General features: G+C 47.0%; 1 protein-coding gene across 1 annotated transcript; it reads left to right on the top strand.

Annotated features, from left to right (window-relative positions):
• On the top strand, positions 1 to 27,333 carry Vstm2a (V-set and transmembrane domain containing 2A; the record flags this gene model as incomplete). Its single annotated transcript, XM_005396595.2, is given in 4 exon segments — positions 1 to 158; positions 647 to 697; positions 3,261 to 3,597; positions 23,161 to 27,333. Coding segments are annotated over 4 exon segments (635 nt in total), but the record flags the coding sequence as incomplete, so codon positions are not given.

The following is a 27,333-nucleotide window of genomic DNA, read 5'->3' as shown; positions in this document are numbered from 1 at the left end:
CCAAATTCACCGAGTTCCCGCGGAACGTGACGGCCACGGAGGGGCAGAACGTGGAGATGTCCTGCGCCTTCCAGAGCGGCTCGGCCTCGGTCTACCTGGAGATCCAGTGGTGGTTCCTGCGGGGACCCGGGGACGCGGCGCCCGAGGGCGGCCCGCAGGTGGGTCCGGCCTGCCCGCCCCTGCTCGTGCGGTCCATCCCTGTGCCTGCGCCCCGCGTCGTCCTCCCGTCCGGTCCGTGCCCACCCCGGCCCGGCGCGGCGCTTCGCGGTGCAGACACCAGGGGCGCAGGGGCGCCCGGGACTCCACGGGGCTGCCACCCCGACACCCACGAGTGAGCAGCCCGGGCCTGTTCCCAAGGAGCCCCGGGAGGGCCGCGCTCGCCTCTGTCGTGCAGGGCGGACACCCCCACCCGGGCCTCCGAGGGCAGCTGCGGTGGAGACGGGAAGGGACAGGGGACGGGGGGGACAGGGCGGGGACGGGGGAGCCCCGAGGCCCCAGGCGGGAGCCGGGCGGTTCTGTCTTCGCGCCACCCGGCTGGCCCCTGGGGAGGACAGTTCCGGCCCAAGGGACGGGCCGAGGCGGTCCATCCCTGTGCCTGCCCCAGCCGGGTCCCCGTCCCCAGCCTGATTGCGTCCTCCTCCCGCAGGCAGAGCTCCTGCCCGACCGCGACCCGGACCTGGACGGGACCAAGATCAGCGTGAGTGCGCGTGGGGTGGGCAGCGGCAGGGCTCCGAGGCGGCCCCTTCCCTGGCCACCGTGTTAGGGGCAGAAAAAGTGCAGCAGATCTGTCCCCAGTGGACGTGTGCGGCTTAACCCCCGCGAGCGCCTCGCTCTGGCTGCAGAGCACTTCCCATCCGACAGGCGGGGACAGAGCTCCTCTGGCTCTTTGTGACAGGCAGCGTGGAGGGCAGTGACTGCGTCCAGCAGACGGGGAGGTGGGGAGACGGCCTCAGGGTTCGGGGCGGCGGGCGGGGCAGGGGAGGCCGGGCCACCAAACCAGGAGCCCGGGGGCGGAGTCGGTGTGACCCACCCCCAGTACATCTGGGATCTGATGGTAGAGCGCCAGTCATAAAAGTATCAACCCGAAAGCAAATACGTCTGTCATTATTAGAGGAGACGGGCCTACTGAAAGCATAAAAATATATTCTGCTCTGTTTTAGTGATTGTGTATAAAATGAGAAAACATAAGTGGAAATCTCACTCTTTACCACACCAAAAATGAAGCCATGAAATAATATAAAGTTAATATTACACAGCTGAACTTGATCAATAATAAACAACCTTTGCCACCAGAAATAAACTAGTTATATAATACAAAAGGAAAAAATCTGATGATCATGAATATATTACTTTTGAGAAGTCTAAAAGCCCAGTGATCAGCATTTGAAAAGGACTTTTATATTGACGCTCTTACTATAACAAAGTAGTATAAGATTTGGGTTACATTGCAATTAATAGTGTAAAAATATATTGTCAAAGAATCAACATCTGCACTAAGTACATGTTCTCAACATGGAAGAAAACAGCCAATCATAAAATAAATTCCACTTCATAGCTCAGGAAACCACTGTCACTTTACAGTCCATTTTAATTTTTCTAAAACAGAGTGCTAATAAAGTTTTATTGATAAAAGCAAGTAACAGTGCTTTTCTGAAGGATGTCAGTTTCACAGACACATGCAGTCAAGAGGTTGTTTGCTGACTATACCCTTCATCCACGCCTTGTCTTCTAAAGACCAGCGACAAGAAATAGCCCATGATCCGTGCAGTCAGAGACACAGCAGGCACGCTGCTGCTACTAGCATTAACTGTGTCAGTGGTTCATAAGATCTAGAGAACTGCAGAGACATCTAGACACAAAACATTCATTCCCAATGGACCCACAGTGTGACCTTGAGCATATGTCCTAAATGAAGTTATTGGAATTTCCAAGAAAGCTTTTATTAAAGATTGGTAAAGCTCCACCCCCTAGATGAGCAGGATTATTACATCTGCATTAAGTGAGGAAAATATTTCATAACCGCTCCCCACATGACGCCAATGTACTATTGAGAATTACTGGCTCAAAATAAGCCTCGGTTAATTGTGCTGTAAAATGGGAAAATAATGATAGAGATATTCTACTTCAAATTTCATTAGAATATTTGACCCATAATATATGTGGAACGAACTCCTGTTTTTTTGTAGTATTAATATATTTATATGTAATTTTGTATACACACAACTATAGTTATGGTCCAAATGTTAGAAATTGTCATGTACATTACATACATACATATATACGTCATTATATGTAAAAAATGAGTCATTCTTAGATTTTCTCAATGAGTAATGGCCATTTGAGTAAGCAATAGCTGTTAGCAGAATAAATATCTGTTCTACCTCCCCCTTTATTTCTGTCTTTCAAAATCAACCAAATCCTTAAATCCCAATTATTTTATGAACTGTATCATGCTGTCAAGTGAAGATGACATGTTATATGTCATATTTCTAGTTATTCTGGTCATGATACTCATATATATAATTATAATTTTACTGCTATATGTAGGAGACATACGATTTTGCTGTTAATCTGGGATAAAAATCATGAGAAGATACTAAAAAGTCCATTTCAGTTTTAAAAATCAAATTGGTGCGTACCCTCAAGCTCCTGAGGTGGCGTGGGCCATCTATGCCGGGCTGTGAAACTTCAGGTGATGTTCTCGTGTGCAGTTCCACACCCAACCCCCCACCCCCGAGACCACAGAAAGATGGCGTTAGCGTTTTGTGAAGAAGCATAGCAATACCCGTGTCTGCTCCAACTGGACCTTCAGTCCTGATCCCAGTTTGGGGTGCAAGTACCTTTGTATCCCTCACTTCATTTGTTATGAAAGCATTCTTGTGAGTGCCCACGTTTCAGAGGGCTCCCCTGCAGCGCACAGTGAGAAGAGTCTTTATAAACTGTAGAGTTGGTCGCTGGTTTAGGTCTCACCCCCCTGAGCTCGATACCCAGTCTCTGAGGAGAAAGGGTGCCCAGTCTCACAGCTGGGCAGTGTGGCCCACGAAGCCACTCCGCCCGCTGCGTGGAGCCAGTCCAGCGTCTGTGCGCGCAGTTGCTGGAGACAGGAATACCTGAGCCTGCAGACCTGGGCTGCAGAAGTGAAGACCCTTTGCCTGCGCGAGGAGCCCCCAGCCCCTTAACTTCCCAGCATTAGCGAGCACAGGACACAGGAGCAAAGGCATCTGATGGAGCCCTTTCTCTCTTCACCTGCAATTCTCCAGACAGTGAAGGTCCAGGGCAATGACATCTCCCACAAGCTTCAGATCTCCAAAGTGAGGAAAAAGGACGAAGGCCTCTACGAGTGCAGAGTGACAGATGCCAATTACGGGGAGCTGCAGGAGCACAAGGCCCAGGCCTACCTGAAAGTCAACGTCAACAGCCACGCCCGGAGGATGCAGGCCTTCGAAGCCTCGCCCATGTGGCTGCAGGACGCAAAGCCTCGCAAGAACTCGTCGGCCGCCCTCCCCAGCCTGGTCCACAGCTCTGCCAACCAGCGAACGCACTCCACCTCCAGCCCGCAGGCCGAGGCCAGGATCCCCAAACAAAGTCCACAATCAGGTATGGAGACCCGCTGTGAGCCATGCGCTGTACCCCCTGCAAAGCTGGGCAGCAAGGGCCGTGCAGTAGAGTAGGCAGGCTGACCTCGGAAGCGGCCACCGGGCACACCTCGCTGGGGTGAGGTTGGCCACTCTGAGGATGAGTTCATCCCGTTAGTGCCCGGCGGCACGTCTTGTCCAGGGCATCTGAGAGCTGGACTCTTGCTTTATCCTCTGTATTTACACATTATAAGAACAATAAATCATGTCATGCTGGGTACATTATAAATGCATGTTCCTTTCTTCTGCAGATTTATGTATCGATAATAACCCAAATTAAGAGGCTTTCACTTAATCAGAATGGAAGTGAAAGAGACACACTCTGTCATCCAGCAGGGGAGCGGCCCATGCTGCAAGCAGCGCTTTCTCCAAGGGCTTCTTATTTTGAAGGAGAAGCTGTGGCCTTAGCGGCAGTGACGGTAGCCGTAGCGGAGGCAGTGGGGTAGAGAGAGGAAGCCACAGGAGAGGCAGCCGCTGCAGATGCGCAGGTGTGCAGTCCCCACTCCCAGTCGGCTGTGTGAGTTAAAGCTGCTCTGAACCATGCTGTAACCCTTCAGCCAGTGGAGATGGCCAGGTTAACCTTGAGCCCTGGAACCAGGGCCTGGGCGTGACCACAGGACTTGCAGGTGCTAAACACCATGTCAGAGGAGAAAGGGAACACCGAGATCTTAGCTGGTGATCACTGAGTGGTTCTCTGTATATTTTATTATTGGAGAATTAGTGATGCTGCTCTCGGGAATAGAAAACTGTACTTAATCGCCAGTATTTAAGGTCTCTCCATTGTAACCAGATTTCATTTTTATTAGTTTACGTATGCACACATACCTCAGAAACTGTCTTGATCAAGTAGCTCTAGATATAAATATAGATGATATAGCCTGGCATACCTGTAATCCCCACACTGTTGGAGGCTGAGGCAGGAGGATCACAAGTTCAAGTCCAGCTTGAGAAGCTTTATGACTTAGTAAGACCCTGTGTCAAAATAAAAAATCAGAAAGAGCTTGGATGTGGCTCAGTGTGAAGGCCCTGGATTCCTTTCTTCTGCAGATTTATGAATAAATACTGAAAAAAATTAAATATATATGCATATATAAAAACATTATGTATGTGTATATATGTGTGTATTTGCATAGGTAGATGGAAATTCTTGCTTGTGAACAATACTTTTAATAAAACATTGTATGCCAGGGCTGGAGGGGTAGCTTGGGGGTATAGCACTTGCCTAATTTTTACAAGGTCCTGGCTTCCATCCTGAGCACCACAAAATCACTTAAATTCACAGAAACAAAGTGAACTAACGTGTCATATGGATGTTCTCGTGTGCCGTCTGTGAGGGACCGGAGGTGGGGACTGGGCTCCAGGTCAGGGCTTTCCGGAGAGGCTGAGTCCGAACTGCCTGCAGGGCACGGGGCGGAGCCCACTGGGTGCCTGCCCGAGGCCGTGGCCTTTGGGGGCAGAGCACAGCATCACTCCTGGCGCACCTAGTGCCTTTGCCCTGTACCCCCACCCCCGCCAGCATCTCTTTGGTTCTCAAGTGAAAGGACAGAACCACCCGAGCTCATCCGGTTCTTACTGTACTGTACGCAGGCGCACACTCATACTTGTGTCTCAACCACGACTCTGTAGCCATTATTTAACACAGATTTAATGTCTCGGAGGCCTTGCCCCCTTCCTTCACATCTCAGAAGGAGCAGCCAGACAGGACGGGCAGAGTTATGCAGTGGCCTCAGAGGATGATTTACAGGCTAATTAGCGAAGGCTGCACACCGCGGAAGTGAAGTTATTAGCTCACATAGACTCTCCCAAGCTAGCTGTTACAAATCCATTCTGTGGGATAAAATCAAACAGATCACCTATTCCTAATGAGAGATTCTAAGCATAGAATGAAATGTTCTATCCACTAAAAGAGTTCATTTGTGGAATTAAATAATATACTCTAAAAGTGCCTATTTTCTTCCAGTATTTCTTTCTTAGCACTGTGATTGTAGCTAATTTATAAACTCCAGATATGGTTGAACAATTTTCAAATAGAAATCGGTGTATTTTCCATTTTACTACCAGCCTTCCTATTAGGTGCAGAACTATTTTTCTAGAGTTCAGCATAAAAGGAGAGAAAGAATGTTTTCACCTTGTACTTTTTAAAAGTCCTTTTCTCTAAGATTTCTCTTCTTATAGCAAAGGTTAATCTGAAGCATCTCAAGATAGTTAATCTATTGTATATGTATTTTTGTTCAACATCCTATATTATTTCAGAAGCTGGGGCATCCCGGCTACCGTTCCTCCTGGGTGTCAGTTTTACCCTTGTGTAGTCATGATGTCCACACGGTCCCTGGGATGGGTACCCATTCCATGCGCTGTAGTACCAACATCTGTGTTCGTAATTCTCCTTTACAGTCACTCAGATTAGGTTCAGTCAAAGCTTACTTCCATGCACATAGTTCATTTACTTACTCATTTTTTTCACCTCCCATTCCTTCAGGGAGCTCATAGGCCAGGTACAGGGACATACACATGGAATGTACATTTCCTTTCTTCACTCATTGTAAAAAAAAAAAAAACAAAAAAAAAAAACAGTGGTAAGTTCCTTTTAAAGCACATTATTTTTATTCTATTCAAAGCAAGACATGGTGGAGACACAAAAATTAAAATCCAACTAGCAAAAGCTAGCCCTTTTATTCTTTTGTATTTCGTCATCTGACAGCAACAAGACGACTTCATATATATGACATTGTAGTATCACCTGTACCTCAGAACTCTTGGTGTACACAGCCTTTTATTTCCATCGCTTTTTTTTTTTTACTTCACTCACCAAATTATTTAAACTAAAATACTTCGCTCCTAACTCATACTGGTTTTCTGTCAAGTAGGGCCTTAGTCTCCAAAAATAACTTTATGTAAAATCTTCCAATTGTCGTATCATTAACTGAATCAGTTTCCCCACAGCAGATACAGACTGCAAGAGAGGATGAGAGTCTGTGCCTATCTGTGTGTCACAAGATAGAGAATTAAATATCACTTAACACACAAGTCTTATATTTTCCCCAGGTACTTTTTCTGAAAGTGTTTCTGTGCCCTCCTGCTTTAAACTGTTTCATTTCTCCTTATAAATTCTTCCATGCATGATAGGTAAATTATAAATTCTTAACTTGCTAAGTTATTTTAATTCTATCTCCATGTCTACTCAACAGTTAGAATCAGAATGTTAAAAAAAAAAAGGTGATGCAAACAGACCATGCTTGGGGTTGCAGTCTGAGCTTGCTGCTCCTCCTCTGCTCTCTCCACCCTCCGGCGTGTGTGTCTGTGACTGGCGCTGCTCATGCTGAACCTATGCTCCTTGCCCTTTTCCCCTTGTATTTACATAGAGCTTAGAAAGGAAAAGGACGCCAGTGTTTCTCTTATACAGGAAAGGCAAGGTACGGGGTTACAATTTAAAGGAATATTCTGCAGGTGGTGTAAGGAGGAAGAATCTCTGGCTCCAGCTCTTGAATCTGGGGTGCTTTGCAGAAAGGGACTGGGACACGGGATGGCTGGGGTAAGCTGGGTGACAAGAAAAGGAGCCTGACATTGCCGCACAGGAGACGGGAGTCTGAGGGCCCCCAGGAGTGAAGGGGTTCAGCTCCCTCCTCGCAGGCGCTCAGAGGCTTTCCTCAAGTTCCCCCAGCGCTCCCCACACCTGACACGCTCACCTCCACGGTGTCTGTGCTCATCATGTGCCGTCCTCCAGGAGCTGGCCGGCCCTTCCCAGTCCGTGTCCACCAGTTGGCCTTTTCTTTGTTCTGACTCTTTTTTCCTAGGAGAGCTGGGGCCATCCTAAAATCAGGCAAATAAGACTGGGAAGCAGCTTCCTTCCCTTGCACCCCAGGGGGTACACCCCCAAGAAGGCACCCCCCCAGAGGACGCTCATGTGCTCCCCCTTTTCGTCTTGAGTCCCTGCAAGTCCTTCGTGGGTCAGCGCCTCTGCAGAGGCACTGGCGTCTCCTGAACTCCAACCCCGCACCTTACACTTCACCCTGGCCGGTATCCAGGCAGCATTTGTGCCCTGGTCCTCCTGTTCACCCTTTCCTGTCTTAGCTGCCTGGGCAGGTTCCCGGATCACCGCCTCTCGGCTCTCTCCTTCCTCCTGTGTGGCCCATCCCTATTCTGTGCTTGTTTCCATGTCATTCTCCCCGTTCAGCTTCTTGGTCTTACCCATTGCCTTGGATTTGACTCCCAACTTTTCCCTAGAAATTTTCCCATTTCCATTTCTACTGCTAACTTCTTTCTGGAAATCTACACGAGGGCTGGCTCTTGTCCCCAAAACATCTTTACACATGTGTCTCATAAGCCCAGGAGCAGATTAAAGATGGCGGCACCATGGTTGACAACCCACCCATTGAGAGCTGGAGGCTGTTGCCACTGCCCTGTGACACTGTGACCAATAGAGCACAAAGAAGTGATGGTGTCGCGGCTCCAGACCTGGCCGTTAAGGGAGCTGGCGGTGTCAGCCACGACTTTTCGGAAGGCCGCTCCCTGGCAGCCCTTGCTGGGTGAGGTCCCAGCCACAGCGCCCCCCACTGCAGTGAGGAGGCCGCCTTGCACAGAGCTTCCCCGCCTTCCCTGCCCTCTTCCCCAGCTGCAGCTCACTGCAGACATGCCCAGCTGAACCCAGAGCTCCCTGCACAGTGCGTGATAATAACTGATGTCACTGCCAGGCAAGTGGGGTAAGAGTGGCTTTCCTCACAGCAACAGACGCGCAGACCAGGCACTCAGAGCGCAGATATTCAGAACTAAAGTTATTCTGGCTTTCTCACCAAAATGAAATGTTCTTCCCATGTCCCCAAACTCCTAATAACGTCATCCCAATCACAGATCTTGCAGGAACCTTGAAAATGTTCTTGTCTCTTCCTCTGTTGGACGCCATGCTAAATTAGTCATTCCGTCCCAGTGATTCTCTTCCCAAAACATCCTTGAAAGATGGAAATTTTTCTGTTCTGCTAACACTGGTTTCATTCTCAGCATAAGCCCTCTTTGACTTCTTTTTTATTCTAACAGCTCCTAATAGTCTTGGTGTTTCAGTTTCAGTACAAGGAACATATCACAAGAGCCCATGTATTCAGTAATTACTGCTACCAGAGCTAGACTACCAGCTTCTGTAGCCTGACTTCCAGCCCTGTTCCTTGGGAGTTCCTGCCCCTCACATTGACTTCCTATTTGCTGTTTCCTGGGTGTTTTCACACACTTCCTAACCCTTGTGACTCTGAAATTGCCTTTTCCTCTGTGTAGGTCTTTCCCCAGGTGCTGAAATCCTACTCAAACGCAAATCCCTGTGTAGAGCTCTGAGGGCCCCCTCCCGCTCCTGTTCTCTGCAGCACTGTGAACCCTTCTGTGCCTGTGTTGCAGTAACTGCCTGTTAATATTCCAAGTCCCACACTCCAGGACTCTCAGTCTCAGGCAAACTGGGACAGGTATCACCTTAACTGTTACTTGGCCACATATGCTATAGCCTGCGTGCGTGTTGTCCAAGTGCCCAGAACAAGCAGAGCTCTTGCTTGGAGGAGAAAAGCGAGGGGGATAATTTGTCTCTGTCCTTCTCTTCTTTCTCTTATATTTTCATAAGTAGATAATCTTCCCATGATTCCAAAGCTGATAAAGACACCAAGCAGTGTTTCTTCCCAAAGTGAATAACGCAGGCTGTAGCTGCCAGACTTCTGGGGAGTTTATTAAACATTCATGTCATCGTGGGGTGGTGCTGGTCCTCGCTTTAGCAGGAATGGAAATTAAAACTAAAGCACAGATTTACAGGGGAAAGCTTCAATGGAAAGTTGGGGCAAAGAGAGGAAAGACTCTTGTTCTGGTAGTAGAGGGGCTCACTCTGATGCAGGTTGCAGACCTGGTAGGAGAACAGCTGCAAGGACCAGCTAGTGGACTGGCGTGGGGTTGATCTTTATCTCAGACCTGGTGTCATAGTTCTAGAGTTCTAATGGCTGAGAGACGGTTCCATTGCCAGAAACGGATCCTGGGGCAGGGCGGGGGGCAGGTCAGTCCGCCCTGCCTGGAATCCAAGTGATCACAGGTTTGGGACTGTGGCTGCAGGCCTCTGGGTGTAGCTCCGTGTCCCTGCACACCTGTCATCTTGGGGTCCTCGTCCCGAAGGAGAGGACACCCCCTAAATTCAGGGCTGATCCATCCTGTCCAGCCAGGTCCTAGACAGACGAGCCCTCTCAATGACCAGCAGAGCCCTACACGGCGCTGAGGAGAGGTCCAACCCAGGATTTACAGTAACAAGGACATGAACCAAGGTCAAGCTTAGCTCTCTGTTCTTAGTTATCTATTGGGCATGGGTAGCCCGAGTGAGGTCATGGCTCTTAGGGAAAGTGGCTTTCCCTAAGGACAGTTGTGACTGTCCCAGAAGGAACACAAATCATGATTTTAATGAGCTGCCAGCAAGGAAAGGCCCAGGGTCCTGTCCGTCCTTCCTGTGGGGTCCCTACCTTATCATGACTTCATCAATATTCAGCACCTCCCAGTGTCTACCGAGCTGGGATTTTTGAGGGTGAGACCAGAAATAGGTTTATGTTCATAGACCATGAGAATCGTTGGTGTTTAAAACGCTTTTTGGATGAGAATAATTTTCATCATTAACCGTGACGTGTGTGTGTGTGTGTGTGTGTGTGTGTGTGTGTGTGTGTGTGATGCTTCAAAATCGTCTGTGGAAGATGGTTCCTACCACATTTTCCTGTGCTGAGGTGCAGTTCCGGGAAGCTCTTCACTCCTGCAGTCAGCAGCGGTGTTAGTAAGACCAGCGAGACTGAGGTTATAGCTGTGTCCCCACGGTGCTGGCGGCAGCAACTCAGCAGGGGTGCGATTCTCTGACTCGGAAGTAGACGGCTGTGTTTTCATCATGAGGAGAACCTGAGTGTCGAGAGTCAGCTGCCACTGCTGCTGTCCAAAGCCGAGAGCTCCCGAAGCAGCTCTGCAGCACGGATCGGCGTGGCAGCTGTCCACGCACTGCCGGGTTTGGCGGCAGTGAGCTCAACACAGAGTCTCAGAGCTGGTGAGAAGCAGGAGTGACGCTGAGCGTCTTACAGAAACATTGTTTTCCAGATTTAAGATGTGAGTAAAAGGTGTGCTGCATTGAGCTAGAGCCGAAGGTCTGATTCAGACCATAATGTTGATTTTGGTCTAAATGATACAAATGGGCTGCGTACAGGGCTTCAATTAATTTGATCATTGTAATTCTGTCAGTTAAGTGGCTGTTGTATACATCAGTGTCTACGAATAAGATAAGCAGCAGATTTGAGGCAGTGATTCGGATGACACAGGGTGAAGAATCTGCTCAGCTGTTTGAACCAGGAGTGTGTGGACGAGGAGTCTATTCTGGCTGTGTTCTCCCGCGCATGGTACTGAGCCTTGCTCACGGACCCGGGAGCTGGCTGGCCCACCTGCTGCCTGAGGGACGTCACATTCCTGCCTGTCTGTGTGACGATGGGGCCGTCTATAGCTGGGGAGACAGAGGCAGAGTTTTTCTGTGTCCTGAGCTCTTGATTTCATGGTGGCCGTGAATTCAGGGAGCTACGAGAAAAGCAGCTTCTAAATTGAGACCGGAATAAGTAACGGGAACTTCCAGGCCACAATCTCATGAACTGTGTTTTCTTAATTAAATTCAAGTTTTCACAAAAGACCTTATGAATTTTTAAAGATGCAGAGTAATTAGAGATACGTCTGAAAACTCACATAAGTGAAAGTATTTTTAAAGCCTTAGAAAGAAAAAGAAAGTGAGTTGAAAGCAAAAGGAAAGGTGATACCAGGAAGGCGGAGATGTGAGTCCTAGATTCACTGTCCAGCAGCTTTTGCTTTCAGGGAGCTGCCTGCAATCTCTCTGGACCTCACAAGTGTCTTTATTTCTAAAGTGATATGGTAATACCTGTCTCCGGGGTCATTTTCAGCCATGACTGAGATAATGGATTTAAACATGTGGTGGAATAAACAGAATGTCTGTGAGTTCAGCAATTCTTCATTCGTTCCTTCTTACCTCTGAGAGATGAAAATATACTATTAAAAAGGATAATAGAAGAACATAAGTATGAATAGAGAATAAAAAGATTGGGAAGTTCTAAAGTTATATAAAGTAACAATGTGATGGATTTAAAAATATAACAATTAGGGATCTATCTAATGAAAGGAGGCCAAAAGAAAAATTACCATGATTTGTAATGCATATCCAAATTAACCCCAATTAAAGAGGTAAGCAGAAAGTAAAACTCAAATATAGGAACATTACCATAAAATCAAAAGCCTGAGGCTTTGAACATTTATTTCATTTATTTATCTATTTATTGTCTTTTTGAGACAGGGTTTTGATATACAGTACAGGCTGGGTTTGAGCTCACTTTGTCGCCCAGGCTGGTCTCAAACTTGTAACTATCTTCCTGCCTCAGCCTCCCGAGTGCTGGGATTATAAGTGTGTGCCACCACGCCTGGCTTGAACATTTAAAGATACAAAACAATTTACAAATGAAAATAATATTTTACTATACATAAAATGTGCTTAGTTAGATTTAATAAAACAGTGAAACATGTGACAGGGAAGTGCTTCTGATACTTAAGAAAAGAAGGAAACCTGTCCCTGTTTGCAGATGCTATGATCATGTAATCTATTCCCAATCACTTAGAGGTAACAAAGGTGATGCTGTGACATGAATAAAGATAAGGTAGATGTACAGACGAAGTCAACTCTCTAACAGTACCCAAGTACTAAAAAGAAAAATAGATATAATATAGAATCTTCTTCAGTACTAAGAAGAATACATAAAATATGTAGATTTTTAAAGAAAAGATAATAGCAAATAATATAGGTAAGATGATCACTAGAACAATCCATTGAGAGAGTTTAGGTTTGAATAAATGAGGTGTATGTTACACACAGTAATTCTATGGCCAGTCCAGTGTTGTAATTATGTTGGGATCTTCAACAGTATTGATAGATTTGACGCAGGTCCAGTTGAAATCCCTAGTCGATTCTCTCAAATTTGGCAGATGCAATCTTGGCAACTGTTTTCTGAATCAGCAGGGATCCCCAGGGTTGCAGGGAGTGAGGCATCGGCCCATAGCATCACTCGCAGTGAGCTGGCTGCCCTTCTCGAGGAGAACCGGGCAGACGTCACTCACTGGGCGTCCACGTGTACGGCCCGCGCGCTCCTGGGACTGTACTTCCAGGAGAAGCCCAAGATCAGTAGTGTCAGACCAGGACTCCCGACTCCCACACAGTGGTGTTCCTCTCCTAGTTTTTATCTATCTGCAAAAAGACAACCAAAAGTAAGGAGGTTACCTAACGAGTGTGTTAAAGCATACAGAGGATATGATGGAGCTTCTATAACTATGCTTTCAAAAAATGTTTAAAGACTTTTAGAAAAACTGAATACATAATATAATATGAAAAAGTAGGATATAAATTCTTTTTTTTTTTTTTTAATCTTTTTGAGATAGGGTCTTGATATGCAGTTCTGGCCTTGAGCTCACTTTGTAGCTCAGACTGGTCTGGAACTTGCAGTGATCCTCTTGCCTCAGCCTCCCAAGTTCTGGGATTACAGGCATGCATCACCACACCCAGCTGGGATACAAATTCTTGAGGCAAAACATAGAGCATAAAAAACTTTAAATGAACCTCATATATGTGCATAGAAAAGTAAGAGGAAAAAATATATACAAATGTATATCAAAGGTCAAGAGGCGCTATGCTTTTAATTTTTATTTTTTATATTTATGCCATTTGAACCACGATTATTTCTTACTCTGTTATAAGACAAAATTTCATATTTAAAATTTTTCAGGTTTAAAAAAAGTGGCACACATCCGATGAGAATGAAAGAAAAGCAAAGTAAAATAGTGTCGTATAATGATGGATCATGGGAAAATTAAAAATACACACGTGTGTGCACGTATGCAGCCCATGTGCATGTGCATGTGTGTATAGAAAGCCTTTCCTGAAAGTCACGGCGTACTTAGACATTGCTGGTGGCATTGAAGTTAGACATATCATCTATATAAATACATACACACACACATATATATCTTATTTTCTGGGTCCTGGGTGGAGAATGACCACCAAATTATTCTTTTTTCTGAACAGATCAATGTGATCCTCATGAATTTATATAGATTAAATAAGTCAACCCACATAATGTCCATAAATAAAGTACTGTGCAGTCATTCTCCCCCTAGATGGTATAATTTATAGATCCTCCCCGTCAAAGACAGATTAAAGTGATACGCAATGCATCATCATTAGGAATATTAAAAGAAATCAATACCCAGAAAGGTTTATAAACAGTGTGACTGCTCCAGAAGAGTCCAGGAGAGCATTTTCGCATGAATCCAGAATCCCGTGATATAAAATGTACGCGTGTGGGTGAAGCTCAGTGCCGAAGCAAAGCAAACTGTAGAAGCTGGAGTTGCTGTTTCTCGTTTTGTGAAGCTGACAACTATGGAGCTACTGAGAAAACAAAGAAGGATTAAATGCAGCAATTTTATCTTCACAGTCACAAATATCCTAATGACAAATAATGCAGTCAGCTGCTCCCAATTGCAAAATATAAAGGTGTCAGCCACTGTACAGTGCTGGGACCCATTATGAGGTCAGTTTGTTCCCTGTTTATTTAGGTGTCTTGTATTGCAGATACGTTACAGATAGCAGCAACTTCATTAGCCATCGGCAAAATATTTTAATTTTCCTGTTGAAGTAAATCCATGTGCTAAGAAGGCAGTCATCTCATTTTGCACTGTAAATAATTAACTTCTAAAAATGCTGATTTGGAGCAAACAGTATAGTCACAACCACAAGCCTTTAGAATTTGAAATGCATTGTACTTCAAGCTCTCTGGAAAGGGGGGGGTCTGAAGATAGGAGGTGTGTCAGCATGCTCTCGGTGTTACAGTAGTACCTCGCACTGGGATAAGTGCATCGGTGGTGAAATAAATGGTTAGGGTTGTAAAGTAATGTGCTGGATTATATGTAGTGCAAAACACTTTACAAGGATAGTACCATTGCTAAGAAGATATATGAATTTTCATGCAGTTTGGTAAATCTTTGAGAAAACCCTACAGACCTCTTATGTAGTAATGGTCAAAGAAAACTTGGAAGCCATGCTTGGACATACTTCCTCCCATACCGACAGATCACAGTAGATTGATTTATTTAAATGATACCTAGTGGTAGCCTAAATCTGGGAAGTCTGATGAAGTGCCCCTGACCACAGTTTACTTCTACCCCTTGATTTGCATATTTTGGTGCGTGTGGATCTTAAAAAATTACTACTTCAAGTATTTCTGATTTCATAATTTTGATAACTAAGAAGTTATCTTCTGCTATGAAGGTAACTTATATAACATTTTATTTGAGAAAATTTTGAAATAGCTAAATTAAGGAAAAGAGTAAAACCATTGCCTCAAACTTGAAAAATATGAGGCAAAATCTTAATACTTTTCCTAATGTTAAAGTACTGTAACCTTTTTGTTGTTATATTTTTGTGGGTTTTTTTTCTTTGTGGTACTGGAGATTGAACCCAGGCAGGGCCTTTGCACTCAGCTCCATCCCCAGCCCTTTTTCTTTTTATTCTTGAGACAGGGTCTTGTTGCTAAGTTAGTGAATTGTCCAGGCTGATCTCCCACCTGCCATTCTCCTGCCTCAGCCTCCTAGAGTGCTGGAATGACAGGCCTATGGCTCCCTGCCTGGCGCAAGGAACTGTGTTTTCTGAGGCCATATTTGAACGTCCTGTTAGGTTAGGTTGTGAAACAATCTCTTCCTCAAAATCACCCTGTGCTGCACAACGAAAGTATTTTTTAATTTAGGCAAGTTAGCCTCTTTTTAAACTATGGTACCACCTTCACTTTCCAGCTTTTGTGAGAAAATACCATTGCAGTATAGAAATGCAGTAGCACATTCAAAACTGAGTTTTCTTCTCTTTTCCTTCTTTTTGTTTCACTCTGAATTCCTCAGCTGCCACTTCTTAAAATACAGGATTTCTCCCTTTTTGTTTGTTTGTTTGTTTTTTCTTCTGGTACCGGGAACCGAACTCACAACCTTGTGCTTGCCAGGCAGGCGCTGTGCCACTGAGCTAAATCCCCAGCCCCCAATTTTGCCCTTCTTTATGAGGACCTTTTCTACTGGCTTCGGGGAAGGGCAGAGAACCTGGGTGCCAGAGTCTCTCTCTCTCCAGCTGGCGAGCGGGCTCTGAGATGTTCCGCCACCAGACAGCTGCCCTCCGGTCCCCTGCCCTGGCGCGTGGGGTGCTGCCCGCTGCCCGCTGTGGGGCTGCCTCGTGAGGCACGCCCGCTGCCCCGCAGACCCTGCCCGAGGTGGTCCCGTCGTCCTTGTGGCGTTGCCCACCTTGTTCCCCACTTGGACGCACCTATTTAAGCTTTGGGTCGAGTCAGCACTGCTGAACGTCATCAGCGTGACAAAGCCACGTCAGGGAGTCCCCAGTGGGTGAAATGCCGCCCTGCCCACGAGGGGCGAAAGTGGCCCGTCAGCGCTGGAAGCACGTGCAGAGACCACTTACCCCTCCGAGTCAGGCGCATGCACGTCCGCGCTGTGTGCAGCAGACAGAGCGCTGCTCATAAAGAATCCTTATTTGTCCATGAAACAGTTGGCTTCCTTCCTTCCTCCCTTGAAGGCTTTCTGTTTTTCTACCAAACCATACCCTCCTCCCCTCCACTCTGTCAAAACCCTACACATTTTAAAATTTTTTCTACTGCTTACTAGTCAGATCACTTTGTTTTTCCTTGTTTCCCACTCGCCCTCCCTCCTCCCCTTCCCATCTTAACATTTTCTTTCTACTTGCCAATATCTGTCCTCCGCTGGGGTCCTCATTTACCTTCTGGCCTCTGCACATAAGAGAAAGAACGCCATATTCACACATGTGTGACTCACTTATTTCACTTAAAATTCTGTTCTCAAGGTGCATCCACATACCTAAAATGTCTCAAGGTTATCCTTCTGTATGGCAGAGTGGTATTGTCTTGTATATAAAAAACAGATTTTCTTTATCCGTTCCTTGGGTGATGGAGCATATAGGCTGTTTCCAAGACTTAGCTATTACAAATTGTGCTGCTATAAGCGTGGGTGTGCATACGTGGCTATGGTAGGATGCTTTTAATTCTTTCAAAAAGATACCCAGAAGGGGATGGAATGGAACCCCTAGCTTTAGTTTTTTGAGGACTCTCCACACTCATTTCCACAGTGGTTGCACCAGTCTACACTCCCACCAGCACTGGAGAAGAATTCCTTTTCCCGCACAACCCCTCCAGCATTTGTTATTGGTTGATTTCTTGGTAGTAGCCATTCTTTCTGGGGTGAGCTGGAATCTCAGTGTTGTTTTAATCTGCATCTCTCCAGTGACCAGTGATGTTCAACAGTTTGTCATATATTTATTTGCTGTTCATACTTCTTCATCTGAGAAGTGTCTATTCATTTCAGATGCCCATTTTTGGATTGGGTCTTAGTATTTGGCTGGGTCTGATTTTTTTGAGTTCTTTATTTTTAACAGGCAGAATTGAGAAAGGATGGTTTTCTGGTATGGAAGAATTTCCAGATGACTTCGGCACGCAGATTAGCTTGTAGCATTCTAGTTCTAGCATCCACTGAGCGCTGGAGTGCAATCTCACCTGCATGCCCTACGAGCTGAGGAAACTTGAAAGACTTCCTTAAACTCTCTGGACTTCAGGGCCCTGTCAGTCCGGTGGTTGTGGCAGCCTCCCAGGGCCAGAGCCAGAGACAGAGAAATAGAGTGGTCAGAAGTACCAGCAGCTTCCATCGTAACTGTCGGCCGTCTGTGTGGGTTCGGTTTTACGTGGATGGGTGGGAGCATCACCGAGAGGATGTGCAGGAGGAGGAGCCCTCCCATGGCTTCTGAACGGGCAGCGGCATGCCCGGAGGGTGTGACCTGTGGAAGCCGGGGAGAGGCTGAGTGTCACCCCAGCCTTGCCATTTAAGCCTTGTGCCCTGGGACGGCTCCTCCTCCCTCAGCGGCAGGAAGAGGCCCCATCGCTAGAGCAGAGCTGTAAATTTGCTGACCAAACGCAAGCAAGAAAGGGAGGTTAAGCTGTGGCAGCCCACCAGGCACAGTAAAGCGGTGCGATTTATGTGCTAGGTGAAGATGAAGCACACTTCCTTTTAAAAACGGATTTCTGCAGGAAATTGGCACTGGATCTTGAAGAATTCTAATATAAAGAGATTCTTCTCAAAAAATTATGGGACAAAATGTCCTATCATCTGACTTTTCCCCTGCCATGGTGATTTCGGATGCGGAAGCCTGAATAAGAACTGCATTAAAAGTTCGCTCAGATCTTCTCCCAGAGCCATTTTCATTTCCTAAGGCTGACACCGTTAGGAAAGTGCGTCCAAGGGCCGCGCTCTGCCGGCTGTAATGGACCCTCGGTTCTGCATGAATCGAGCTCTTTCTTTCACAGACAAAGAAATTATCAGACTCTTCTGCTGCTTTAGGTTTGTCTCTGTGATGAAGGTCTCTCATTATTCCCTTTTCAAGAGGAAGATTCTGCAGTCAGACTGGGGAGCTGTGGGGGAGACTGTTTGCTTACGTTTTTCTTGCTCCTTGCGGTTCCAGGAGGTGCTTATATAGGAAGAAAAGGGAAAGCCTTTCAAGAATCACCTGGGAAACAGGCAGACGCCCCAAGTGAGACGCGCTGCCCCAGGCTAACCAAATAAAGCTGTGTCCATGTAGGGGATTCACGCATCAGGAAGTGGGCAAAGCCACGAGAAAGTGGCTGTTTTTCAGGAGCTGATAAAATGTACATGAGATAAATCGCTTAGGCTGTCTTAACTCTCAGCTGATTTTTTTTTTTTTGGTTTCGGTTTTTTCTCCGGTACTGGGAACCGAACTCACGACCTTGCGCTTGCCAGGCAGGCGCTTTGCCGCTGAGCTAAATCCCCAGCCCCTCAGCTGATTCTTTGAAATAAATAAACATATCTTGTTCTGAGGATTTCCCCAGCTCCCGAAAACTCCGCCTTCCACTCCCTAAACCACAAGCAATCGCCTCACCTTTTCCTGTTCCCAGAGTATCAGTTTGAATCAAAAGCTTGGAGAAAAATGGGCTTGGAAAAAAGAGGCGCAGAGGTTTCAGTGTAGCGGTGGAACCCCCTCTGGCTCGAGTGCCTAGGTGAATTCAGGGAACCTTAAGCACTAAGAGTCTTTGGCTAGAAGAGTCCAGAATGCTGCTGTGTCACGTCAGCCGGCGTCGTGTAAAGAGCAGACACACGCACTGAGGAGCGAGCAGGAGCACTGACAGTGTCTCCGTGTCCGGTTTCATCAGCTCCGAGTTGGGGGAAAGTTAACTTATGTGGAGCAGATTCTTCTCTAAGGTATCTTACATCCCGAGTGTTATCGCGGAAAAGCTCGTATGCAGGAAAGTGACAGCGGGGGACACTGAAGCGAGGCTACCTGCCCCGGGGACTTGAGCAGGGGCTCAGCGAGCTCCAGGCCGCCCCAGCCCATTGCCAGCTCTTCTCTTCCTTTGCCCTGTGCCCATGGTCCTTGTCGCCCGGGGTGCTTGTTGCCTGTGCAGCACAGAGCACTGGCTCCCTGAGGAGAGGCGCCCACCGTTTGGCCTGGTGCGCAGCAGGCTGCACTGTCCTGTTGGTCATGGAGATTAACATGAGTCAGAGCAGAGGCGGCCGGCTCCGCATGCCAGTGTCCTCCCGCCTCAGGACCCAGAGCCCGAGGCAGGCGCGGATGGGAGGCACAGGGAAGGTGCTGAGGGGGAGGGCTCTCCCTGGCAGACGGTGGGCCAGGAGCGAGCAGGGAAGGCCCTGTGGCCACTGCAGAGCTGAGCTGCTCGGGGGGATCTGGGTCCTGACCTCGAGGAGAGGCCCCTCTCTGGGGGTGTGGGGACAGGGATGCCCGGGGTCCCCGCACGGTGCCCCAGCTCTTGTGTGATTGCTGAGAGTGCCAGGGTCAGGACTGCTGTGCTTTACTTTGAAGTTTGCTTGTTTTAAAGCAGTGGTTGAAACTGTGCTATTCTCTGAAATAATAGTGAAGATAACGTCTCCGCGTTCACAGCGTGGCGGCTGGGTCCCATCTCCATTTCGCCCTCTCCTGCGGTGCTCACTGTCCGCCTGTCCGTGAGGGCAAGTGTCCCGCAAGCTGCCCCCAGGACTAGGAAGGGCAGGGCCGCTGCGCTGGGGCTTCACCCTTGTAATCCCAGCAGCCTGGGTGGCTGGGGCAGGAGGATCACAGGTGGAGCCCAGGCCAGGCAGCTGAGTGACTTAACAAGATCTTCTCCTAAAATAAAAAGGAGCCAGGCCTGTGACTCAGTGGGAAGGTCCCAGGTCCAGTCGCCTGTACTTGCATTACAAGCAGGGGCAGGTGGAGTAGTGGAAGCTAAGTTGTTCATTGCTAAGACGTCATAGTTCTCCTTTTCCACTTACGAAATGGAGAAGATGCTTCCCCTGACTTACAGAGACATGGCCGAGGGTGGAGGGGCCCCTCTCGACTCAGTGTGGGCCCCTGCACTCCCTTGCTCCTAATTGTGTTAGGGGCAAAAGTTTAAAAACCATCAGGGCCTTGTTTAGATGAGGAGAGGAATGTAAACCCCTGAAGTTCCCAGTCCTTACTTTCCGTGGGCTGGTAGCGTGGTCAGTGAGGAGCACAGGACCGTGGTGGACGGTGACCAGATGCCCCGGGAAGGTCACAAGGGAGACACAACAAACAACTGCTGATGACCAGAGCAGATGGAGCTGCCCACCAGCCCGAGGAGTGGACATGGGCTGGTGCTGGCCAGGGCGTCGCTGCTGGAGGTGAGCTGGCCTCAGGGCTAGCAGCTCACCTGGGCAGCGGGGGCAGCGGGCAGAGAAGCCACGGGAACTCAACAGGGCACCCGTTCTACCACCTGGTCTGCTCCCCAGTGTGACGGTCAAAACCCAGCAGTCAGCAATGCAGAGAGCTTGCTCAGCCTCAAACACACAGGAGAGATAAGTACCCCAGAAGCACGTGCCGCAGAGGGAGCCAGAGCTAAGGGCCCAGATGCATTCCCTGCAGAGGCGAAGCGCTACTCTGTGCAGGACAGAGCAGAGCTCGCTCCAGGAGCAAAGTCGGCTCCTGAAAACATAGATGCTGAAACATTTCTAGAGAATAACTCACAGTACATGTGGTAAACAAGAATGCTCTCTGCAAATTGCATAAATCTGAGTGAAAATAGCAGCAGTGATTATTTGGTAATTAGAGCATTTTGTACTCTCAGGTTGTACTGCTCAAAAAGTCTTGGGTTCTGCAAAGAGAAAGGAATGCATCTCTCTTTGTTCAAAATGTAAAAGACAGCCAGGCATGACCGGTACAGCCCCGTAATTCTAGCACTTTGGGAGGCTGAAGAAGGAAGGTCCCAACTTTAAGCCCTGCGTGGATGACTTAAGCGACTTACGAGACCCTACCTCAAAATAGTGTTATAGATTGGATCCCCAGCTCTGAAAAAGAAAAAAGACATAAACAAAAACCAAAAAGAAGAGAGAACCAGTCAGTGATTTGATGACAATATAGATTTTCTTTAGAATTTACTACATGGGAGAAAAAATTATGCTTGTCCTGACAGAAGTACATTTCATTTAATTAAAAATGCACTAGTAAGTCTTGCACCGAGAATGGATGGATAATCATTCATCTGAAAAGTGCTGTCTTCAATGGCGGGCTGCATTATGAGGGCAGCCCAGAATTTGGGTAGCCTCAAAATACTCTTAGAGCATGAAACTGGGTTTCTTCCAATTCAAGCCCATGTGAACTCTGCTTTAACTTGCACATGCCGACTTAGGAGAGGAGATGTCAGTCACCGGAGGCAGTTGTCCCGTGGTATTCTACGGGGATGATGGGGCGGGGCCTGGCATGGGAAGGCTGCGGCCGGGAACCGAGTCTGCCTGCACTGCTCACAGTGCAAAAGAAGCTGCTGCGCACAAAACAGTTTTGAAAATAGTGAATCATTTTACTACTTTTAGCATTTTTAAACTTCTACTTGATGCCGGACATAGCTCATGTCAAATCAAGTGCTGCTGGCTATTTAGGGATCTATGTAATAACTTTGTTGTCTTCTTTTTAAATGTTTCCATCAAATGAATCGCTGTCAAGGAATCTCTATTTGAAGGCTCACCAGGACGGGTCCATGTGCTTAATCCTGGAACGCTCCATGCTGAGCGTTCTGCACGGACCATGTGCATCTTCCTGGCGTGACTGCGTCCTGGGCGGGGCGGTCACTCTTGTATCACTGAGTCTTCTCCCCAGCCCGGACACTGGACTCTGTGGACCCCACGCGCCTGGTGTCTTAGTTCCTAGGTCCTCGGGGGGAGCCACTGTGTTACACACACAGCCCTCCCACCCAAGCCAGTCACTGACAACTGGCACACAACCAACAGGAAAGCAGGAAGGCGAGCCACCTGGATTTCGTCCTAGAGTGAATTTTTGAGTGGCAAATCTTTACCACAGCCATTGTGGAGCCAAGCACAATTTAGCTAAATGTTGAAAAATATGTGTTTCCCTGTTCTAATCTTTTTAACCATTCTCTTGCTAACGCAGAGAAAAGATGCTTTGTGTCTCATCACATTTCTTCACTAATAAAAATGTTAATATGTCATTGATTGGATAGGATGTATGAAGAAGAATGGGAAGTAACATTACGTATACCCTTCCTTAGTCTGGGAGGTCTTTCTCGAGTCATTTGTAATTTTATTGGGACACGCGCAGCGCACAGTGAGGAGAGGGCGCGGGCACACAGCACACCTCAGCTCCTCTCCCACCCCGCCCCGCCCTCCCTGCCTCCTCCATCCTCCGCCCCTTCCCTCCTGCGAAGGATCTGTCTCCCTGGTTCCTGTTACCTATCTTTCCTTGTGCTGTTTATTTATATTTGGGGTCCTCTTCAAGAAGCATGAAGACATTTCACTGGGACATTTCACTGATAGCGCAGATGCTTCCTCAGTTCCAAGCGTTAGGGAGGGAGCCTGGCTTCTCTGGAAGTGCCCGCCCCCACCCCCGGCCTGGCCACCACCCCAGGCACTGGACTCGGGCGGGTTCTCCTGCAGGCCTGCCTGATGCAGCCGTGAGACAGCCTGTGTTTCTGTACCAATACGGGGGCAGCCAAGGGGCTGTGGGGCATGACCTTCAGGGAGCTGCTGAGGCAAAAGCATTGGGATCTGTTCTTCCCAGCGCTCCCAACCCTGGGGTGATGGCATTGTTTGAAAACAAACCCCACCATGTCCCGGGACTGAAATACTCTGTATGTGTTGTTGTTTGCAGTGCATGCCAAGACATTCATGAGCAGCAGAGCCAAGCTGGCGAGCTAATTAAATATTATATGTGTATATGTTTAAAACAGCGTAATAAGGAGCGTTGGAAATCTTCAAGATGAGCGAATATCTTATAACTTCTTCCGCAGGTGCGAGGATAGCTACAAGCCATGGACTTTCTGTCCTGCTTCTTGTTTGTGGCTTTGTGAAGGGTGCTTTGCTTTAATCTAAAGTGCTGACTTTTTTCCAATATCACTTTCTCTTCTTAAAGCAAAGAGCAAATCGCCTGTAATACCCACGGAGCGGACAGCAAAGTTGACCCTAAACTCCAAGCACCACTCAGCACCCTCTGTACTATAATTACCTACTCCAGGAGCTCCTGCTTCGGAAGCATAAATGAAGAGGCTATCACACGCTTTGTTCCTAATGTTTTCTTTGGCAAATCACTGATCTTTCATTTCAAGAGAATTAGTGTGAAGCGATAGGACCTTTTCCAATAGCAAGACCTGTTTTTTCCTTTTCTTTTGGCGAATGACATCATCATCTCTCTGACTGCTCAGGGGTTGGCCAAAGTCATCGTGTAGCAATTTTTTACTGTGGATACCACTGATTTCCTCCCGAAGGGCCCACTGCCGGTGCAGGAAGCAAAGAGAGACCAGAAGTCCTCAGGACAGAAACCATCTTCTGACCAAGCCACTTCTGGGGCAAGAACAAAATCATCCATGCTGCAAGTCAACAAGGAGAATTGTCTCAAGGAGTGATCATGGGAAGTTTTTTTTAAACCTTTTTCCTGGATTTTTTCTTCTTTTCCTGAATCCTAGTTCTCAGCCCATGGGGAGTCTGCTCCTGGCCAATCCCTGCCCATCGTGGGAGGTTTCTATGACCGCATTTTGAGTGCTCTGTGTTTCAATGTATTTTAATTCATTTTGAATTCTTGTATATGAAGACCTCACGAATTCTGTAAATTGCTTATGGTATGTGTGATGTAACTTCAAAGTAGATAGCCTACGATCCTCATGCGAGCTGATTTTTATCATTCTATATACAAATGTATACATACGGATATCTCTTTGTTGGGCCACCAACCAACTTCCTTTGATAAAGCATTTGTTTTTCATTTGTAATCCACGTATGCTGTGACTTTCATAGTGGAGCCTTTCATCTCCGCAGATTTGACGGCCTCAGATGGTCTCTGCTGTCCTCTGCTTCCTTCTGGAAAATGCATATTCAAAACTGTATCCGTCTCTGATAAATGAATTAATTTTGTTGTGCGTATGCTATGTTGGAATTTGCTGTGTTCATGTCTGGTGTTCGCTGAGGTCGGAGGGCCTCCCCCGGGAGAGCACATGCTGGTTTTGACAGGTGTGCCTGTGTGATCTTCATCCTGCCAGTGTACACCAGTCACTTCTAGAAAGTCTGTCTCCCAGGCAGATGTGGGGAGGGAAAGCAGACCCCTCGGTCCCCGAGTTCGCAGAAGAACCTTTCTTGCTATGGCTAAAATATGCTGCTTCCTTTGACCTGTATGAGTTTTTGTAGCTTTGTCATTCTGTTATTTGCTGCTAATTATATTTTAATGTCTCCTAATTAAAAATTAAAATTTGGTTGTTGGCTAAGTACAATATGCAAATAATGACTGCAAATCTCTTCCCAAAGAAGAAGTGTGTTCAGTGTCACTAGCTAACAAATTAGGACTTCAATATCTATCCTTACTTTTGGCTTTATGATCATTCAGGCTATTTTACTTAGAACCGTTCTTTACTCTGGTGAAGAAAGATAGAGCAATTATCGTGCTGCAGGTGCACCCTGGGGTGGGGGCCGGGAGGAAGCACGAGCTGAGTCCCCCTTCCAGAGCCCTCTGCGTCCTCCCTGTGGAGCCGGGAGCTGCCCGCACAGGCCGCGTCCTCCCAGCCCCGGTCCTGCGTGGAGGCTGGAGGGCAGCGAATGTTTCCGATGTTCAAAGGCAAAGGCACTGGCTTCAGCTGTTCATTTACGGCAGTGTGCGTATTTTCGTACTGTGGACCTTCTCTTCTGAGAAAGAATGTTTCATGCTACAGTTATTTCTTGCCATTTTTCTTGTTCATTTGGTTTATTGTTTCGGTCTAATGAGAAAAATAAATAAAGGTTTTGATTGCGCTATTTTATTAACCTAGGAATGTATTTTCTTTCAAAGATTAATACCTTTAAATGCATAGCATAATAAGATAACTGTCATCTGCAAGTCTGTCTCAGCTTGAAGGACTGCGTATGTTAAGGCATCAGAGTTCTGATTCGATTCAGTCCAGCTGAGAAAATGTACCCCGTAACACGCTTCTCTCACAGGTCAGGAGATGAGACTGCTCAGTACTAAGTAGACAGATTGGTGCCTGAATGGACAGTTTCACCATGCCGGGGACAGGTGCTGGTGTGAGGACACTCGCTAGACTCATGTATCCAAAATAATGTCATGCTGTTTGTCAGTGTGCCACCGAGTCTAGCGCACGGCCACTTTGAGAAAAAAGCAGTGTGTCATGTGTTTGCGCAAACTCAGAAAAATAATATGGAATCTTAAACATTAGAACAGAAGCGGTAGCACACGAGGGAGACCATCCGGTGATTTGCACTTGGTACTCTGTCCCTTGGGGTGGTAACTGTATGTTATGACTGTGGAAATGAATAAAGACTAAAAATAATTGATCTGGCTTCTCAGCCTGTTTCCAGGGTTTTGCGACATCTTTCAGAAGATGAAATTGTGAAAAGTTGAAATTGTTTACTTGAGTTCAAGCCAGATCCTTTGTTCTTGCTCTCTCCCATAGACATATGGACTACTTACAGATTAAACAATGCAAATGAAAGTACTTGAGGACGAAGTAAGATACAGTTCCCTAAGGCAGATGCTCTTAATCTAGATTAGTAAATAAACTTGGTAGAGTCTTTAAGCCCAGTGAATTTACGACAGTGTTACAACTCTTTCTGTGATGCTTACCCTTCATTAGACATAATTAGTGCTCTAGAGATGATCTGAAGTGCACAGGATGATGTGTGTATGGTCATACAGATCCTGGACCATTTTCTGTAAGAGTCAGGGCCATCCGAAAGGTTTCTCTAGCTCACCCCCGCAGATGGGGGATGGCTGTAGGTCTGCACTGTGCATTATCCTATGGAGATGGTCCTTCACATTAATTGATGCTGAAAATGATTTACTTATCATTTTCTGGCCTAGAAAAAGAATACTCAGATGGTTTTGAGAATGTACGAAGACTTAATTGCTATATGTTTGGACTGGTTTGCCTTAAAGTGCTTGGAAGCAGGATGTTTTCAGGGAAATATATTAGGAATCCATACACACACACACACACACACACACACACGCATTTGACAAAGACAGCATATATTTTTAAGTCTAGAAAAAATAGCCTTTACATTTGCTATGAACAATATGGGATAGTAGATATGGAGTAATGTTTGTAGAATTTTTATTAAGATGCTAATGTAAATTTTCAAAGGACACACAGCTACCACTCAAATAAGTGATCCTGGTATTAATCCTATATAAAAAACAAAATATTGAGTACAACTTAGTGTTAGTGTTATAAGAAGAGATAGTTACCAAGGTAAATGTAATCTTTCTGAGATAATACATAACTAACGATTGTAGTTTGGAATTGAAACTATGCAGTTACAAAATATGTGTGCGCATAATTTCAAACAGGAAGCTAAAGTGATTTTATTTTTGGAACTGCGCATTGATTAAAGGGACATGCAGTGACTCTGGAATCGTGGGGGCTTACGGCCTTGGGCCACGGCATGATCATGTGTTCTTTATGTCTTGGGGAGACAGGAAGTCCAGGGACCCCAGTGTGGGGTGTGAGGAGGTATTGGCAGGAGGCTGCTCTGAGCAGGGGACGTCAGTGTTAATCCTGAGTGCCAGGAAGTCAGGCAAGAGAGAATCGTGGATCAGAGTCCCCAGGGACAGAGCACAACTTGTGCAAGTCCTGAAGCCACGTCCACGTCCGCTGTTCAAGGACCAGAGCCTGAAACCAAGCAGACGGTGGCCTGAGAGACCTCGAGGAGCTGTTAGATGAGATGGAGCCCCGGGGAGCAAACAGGGCAGAGTCTGTGTCACTCCAGGGTGTGCTGCCACTGTGGAGCCAGGACCCGACCTGCGGGACCAATGGACATCTGCATCAATGCTCCTGAGACACAGGCGCGGAGGACCAACCACACTGCAATGCTGATTTACATCGGATCATTCCGGGGAGCAACAGGAGAGGCTGAGAGGACAATTGGACAGGTGTGACTGGGGCGGTGAGCCAGTGGCCGCTGTTAGAGATGCCACTGGAATAAAAGCATGCGCGCAGCAGTCCCCCACCCATGGTTTTGCTTACCTCTGGTTTCAGTTACTGTGGTCAGCCAGATCTGGAAATGTCCAGTGGAAACCCTGCAAATAAACAAGTCCTGATCTGTA

This window comes from Chinchilla lanigera, unplaced genomic scaffold, assembly GCF_000276665.1.
Source record: "Chinchilla lanigera isolate Chin_1 unplaced genomic scaffold, ChiLan1.0 scaffold00055, whole genome shotgun sequence".
In the NCBI taxonomy this organism is placed as follows: Eukaryota; Metazoa; Chordata; class Mammalia; order Rodentia; family Chinchillidae; genus Chinchilla; species Chinchilla lanigera.
Note: the sequence above shows the minus strand (reverse complement) of the source record. Positions and strands in the feature narration are given on the sequence as shown.